At 40.3% G+C, this 5,000-nt stretch overlaps 1 protein-coding gene across 1 annotated transcript in view; it reads right to left on the reverse strand.

The window, feature by feature from the left end:
* atp8b5b (ATPase phospholipid transporting 8B5b) overlaps window positions 1-5,000 on the reverse strand; it is a 20,224-nt gene that overhangs the window by 765 nt on the left and 14,459 nt on the right. Inside the window, exons 22-28 of the mRNA XM_083568680.1 lie at window positions 4,908-5,000; window positions 4,573-4,796; window positions 3,581-3,664; window positions 3,235-3,480; window positions 2,587-2,725; window positions 2,202-2,332; window positions 1-1,987 (exon numbers count right to left, since the gene is read on the reverse strand). The exon at window positions 1-1,987 is cut by the window's left edge and continues 765 nt beyond it; the exon at window positions 4,908-5,000 is cut by the window's right edge and continues 91 nt beyond it. Coding sequence (XP_083424806.1) covers window positions 1,742-1,987; window positions 2,202-2,332; window positions 2,587-2,725; window positions 3,235-3,480; window positions 3,581-3,664; window positions 4,573-4,796; window positions 4,908-5,000 — 1,163 coding nt within the window. The 3' untranslated portion in view covers window positions 1-1,741. The remainder of the gene's footprint in view (window positions 1,988-2,201; window positions 2,333-2,586; window positions 2,726-3,234; window positions 3,481-3,580; window positions 3,665-4,572; window positions 4,797-4,907) is intronic.

Consider the following 5,000-nt stretch of genomic DNA (forward strand, 5'->3'; position numbering starts at 1 on the left):
AATTGGCTTTTAGTTGGCTTGTCTAACAATTATATACAAATATTAAATTATTAAAAAATGGTATATTTAATATAAATATGGAGTTGCTTTTCTACTCATTATGGAGTTTTGTTTGTCTGTTTCTATTGATTGCACTTTCATTTTAGGGATTTCTATTTATATGACAGTCCAGTCCCAAAAGCGTTTATGACTGAAAATTGAGTTACTAAAACATGCATCCAGAGTGTGTTGGTCCTCAAAATCAGAAATACAAACAAGAATGGTAAACCATCCTAAACTGAGTGTTTGAAGTTCCTGTGTGTAGTATATACTCAGTCATGCACACTATGCATAACCAAACGTGCACATTTGGGACAGGGCCATAAGGATATAGTTATGAAGGAGATAAAAATGACAAATACACTACACTAAGTATTAAACTTGATAGACAATTTTCTAAAGTCACTGCGATTGACAGAGGAGAGACATCCAAATAACATGGATCAGATTTGCTCCTAAAAAAACTATCGACTGTGGTATGTCTTAGATTTAAACATGTGATCTCCAGACAAGCGAGTAAATCAGTACAAGAACTTTTGGTTGCACCATTCAGGTGCTATATTCACTGAAAGGTACTGACTCTTTCACTAACTCAACCGAGTTAATGAGATTTTCATCTGAATTCAATTTACAGCTTTATTTCACACCCTCAGAACACTCATTTTCCCCTGAAACAGCTTGACAAACGCCTTTTAGAAGCACAAACGTTATATATTGTATATTTTTAAACTGTATATAATGGCTTTTCTTTACTCACTAACAATCAGGACATTAAAGCTTTGAAGTTTGTTTTACTTATAAGATCTAAATTTAAAAAGAGATTCAATTCTGTATAGGAAATAGATAAAAGTCTTTGAAAGCTATTTTTTTTAGAATAAACCAACAAATTATTAAAGAGCTTTTGAATAGTCTGGAAACACCTCGTCTTTTATGGTTCCTTTTGTTTTTATGCAATAAACTAAGCAATGTCACTATGTACTGTGACTGAAAAAATGTATAAATATGTTCCACTTTATTTTCAATAAAAATTTCCTTGAGCATGAAGAACAGCTTTAGATGCTCTCAGCATCCACACTTCATTTCTTCAAACATTTAGCTGAAATACTTTGCTGTGCCTCTTGGAAAACTTGCCAAAGATCTTCTTCACCCAGAACAGTTCAATAGGATTTATGTGCTGTGACTAAGCAGGTAATTCCATGATATATAACACTCCAGATGACTCTCTAAATAACGCTTCCAGAGCTTTGATGCATGGTGTTGAAGTATGGAATGGTAGCCATGTTGGTCCAGGATTCTTTTCAAGTATCCAACCATTCCTGCTCCAAAACAAACCCAAACAATTAAGCTTCTATTAAGCTTCTACTGCCATGTTTGATTTTGGGGGTGAGCCAGTCTGCTAACATCTTCTCTACTGTTCTCCTTCCTACACAAGTTCTTCTGTGAGAAAAAAAAAATGCCAAATTTGGACTCATCTGTCCACAGAATTTTGTCATTCACTGTCCAATTCTTGTGTTTTTGCCTTTTACCAAGATTGTTGCATAAAATCAAAAGGAACATACACGTGTCTTTTAAAACCATAACTTTCACCTGTAAACATCACGTGCAAATTTTCATTCACGTTTTTCCTTCTGTCTCTTCATATATCTTCATGTAGAACTCGCACTGAAATGAAACAGTTTGTAAGAGCGCCCCCTTGTGTGCACTAGGTATCAACGATGTTGCGGTATGTTTGAGGAGAGTTCTGCACTAAAGGGGACTCCGCTAAAGGAAAAAGCACCGGACGACTCTTCACGGGTCGGCGCAGGAACCTGCCCGAGGTCACCAGGTCTCCGTAACCACGAGCGTGCGAGAAGGCGTAACCGGAGCGACGGGTGCTGATGCGTCGTCGTGGGAACCGGCGAGTGGGAGGAGGAATCACGGCTTTGGCTTGTTTGATCTTGTAGCGCACCTGAGAAGAGAGTAGGAGGGAAAGATGAGTTTCCTCAAAGACTTCCTATCCTTCGACTACGAATCATGTTAGTTATTGTTTATTACTGCAACCTACAGCATGTGTAAAAAGGTTCTTTAAGGTTTTGTAGATTTTTTGTGTTAAAAGCTCCAGCTAGGAATGTCTTAACCTCGTGGTAGAGGCTACCTGAATTTGGGATCTAATTGTCTAGTACCTTGTCGTTGATGGTTGGGCGAAGCTGGATGAGAAGGAAACGGAACGCCAGAACGGGCAGCGCACACAGGATCGTGGTGAGGAAGATGGTCAACCAAACATTGGGCTGATTCAGGGAATTCCTTGCAGTGCCTGATACACACACACACACACACACACACACACACACACACACACACACACACCTTTACTGAGTTAGTTCGAAATATGATAGGTCAAACAAAACCTATACATTCCGTTTAAATACATTTCCTTATATTTATATAAAGAGAAGATTTTGTTCCCACAATCATGAAAGTCTGAACACACACACACACACACACACACACACACACACACACACACACACACACACACAATGTGAAGTGTTGCAGGAGTTGACTCACCGATGAAGGGGAAGGAGGAGGTGAAGATGAGGAACATGCCGTTGCTGTACATTGTAAAGGTGACTGCAAAGTAGACAGACAGACTTCCCCACAGGAAGAACTGATTCACTGCCGTCCAGTAGTACGTGTCCAAGCCCAGCTTTAACAACCACATTCACACATTTGTTACAATTTTATAAATATATGTTTTTTTGTTACACATTTGTTATATATATATATATATATATATATATATATATATATATATATATATATATATATATATATATATATATATATATATATAATAGAGAGAGAGAGAGAGAGAGAGAGAGAGAGAGAGAGAGATATTTTGTATATATATATATATATATATGCAAAAGAGAGAAAGAGGGTTAGATAGATAGATAGATAGATAGATAGATAGATAGATAGATAGATAGATAGATAGATAGATAGATAGATAGATAGATAGATAGATAGATAGATAGATAGATAGATAGATATTTTTCAATACATTTCCTATATACCCTATAATACACCCTATATGTCCCCAATATGTACCCCAAATATACCCTATATGCGGTATCCCCGTATACATTTTTGTTGTTACATATTTGAACTCTTCAGCTTATGTGACCACGACTGAAAAGATTCACAGCCACCTACTTGAACATTGACAGCGAACAGCAGGCAGGTCTGTGCAAGCAGCGCGAACGACTGGTAGTCTGCGATGTCTTTGCCGTCGTCGCGCACTGTGTCGTGCATGGCGGCAAACGGCAGGAAAAAGAGCACAAGCGAGCTGTAGCAGCTGTGCAGCAGGATCTTAAAAAAAGCCTTTATACTGAAGTACTTGTTCTGCTGCCCCGGTGCATACAGTTGAGGGTACTGGAGGCTCCAGCGGTCGTTAACATCCTTAATGTTACACACACACATACATACACACACACATACTGTTATGTATTGTAACACTTGCGATATATAACCAAGTAAAAAAGACTGCTGTAAGACGCACCTGATCGAAGAGGCTCAGGCTGATGACGGGTAACGCCGTGTACACCAGGTTATAAAGCGTAATATACCACTCGTCATACACCGTCTGTTCCAACAAGATAAAGTCTAACATCAACATAAACTCACTGTGCACACAAACACACACTAAGACAGACAGACAGTTAGACATGCGGACAGACAATTAGACAGGCAGGCAGACAAATAGACAGATGCTGGATGGACACAGAGACAGAACTTTGGACAGTAGACTGGAAAGACAGACAGGTGGGCAGATGGACAGATGGGTGATAGATGCATAGACAAATAGACAGATTGGATAGGCAAGTAGACATGTGGCTTGATGGACACAGAACCAGAATAGTAGACAGAAAGACAGGCAGAGAGACAGACAGACAGGTGGACAGCTGGATGGATGGATGGATAAATGGATGAATGTATGGGTGAACAGACACATTATTGGGGAGAGCCAGGAAAACAGGTGGGTAGATGTACAGCTTGATGGATGGATGGATGGACAGATTGCATAGACAAGTAGACAGATGGCTTGATGGACACAGAAAGAGTAAACAAAAGATTAAATGACAGAGATTCAGAAAGAGAGACAGGCAGATGGACAGATGATTAGTTAGACAAATAGACAAATGGCTAGATGGACACAGAGACAGAACTGTAGAGAGTAGACTGGAAATACAGATAGACAAACAGGTGAAGAGCTGAATGGATTAGTAGATGGATGGATGGATGGATGGATGGATGGATGGATGGATGGATGGATGGATGGATGGATGGATGGACAAACAGATGAATGGATAGACAGTTAGACAGATGGCTTGATAGACACAGAAACAGAAGAGTAGCCAGATGATTGAAAAGACAGCAAGACAGACATGTAAAAATGGACTGGTAGGCAGACAGAAGACACTCACCTGGGCCGAAACACTATGGACAAACAGACAAAAACGTGGATAGATGGGTAGACAAAGGGACACTCACCTGGGCAGAAAAGCCACAGAAGAAGGCATACCAGAAGTGCACAAAGGTGAAGCTGAAGTTCTTGTAGAAGAAGTAACGCAGGAACTTGCACATGCGCAGGTACGACCAGCGGCCATGGACCAGCAGGAGGCGCTTCAGGTACCGGAACTGTGCGAAGGAGAAATCACTGGATAGAACTGCCTGCATGCCCTCCTGTCCACTGATCCCCACTCCAATGTGAGCCGCTACACAGAAAGTGGGGTGGAGGGTAAATAAATTAACGTTCATTCGTCTCACTTTAGTTTTGTTGGTTTGATTAAGTTTCTCTTTATCTCTATGCACAAAGCTTAACCTACTCTTGATCATGCTGACGTCGTTGGCTCCGTCTCCAATGGCGAGGGTCACGGCTTTCTTGTGCTTCTTGACAAGTTCCACCACCTGAGCTTTCT

Source organism: Silurus aristotelis, assembly GCF_946808225.1.
Source record: "Silurus aristotelis genome assembly, chromosome: 18".
Taxonomy (NCBI): domain Eukaryota; kingdom Metazoa; phylum Chordata; class Actinopteri; order Siluriformes; family Siluridae; genus Silurus; species Silurus aristotelis.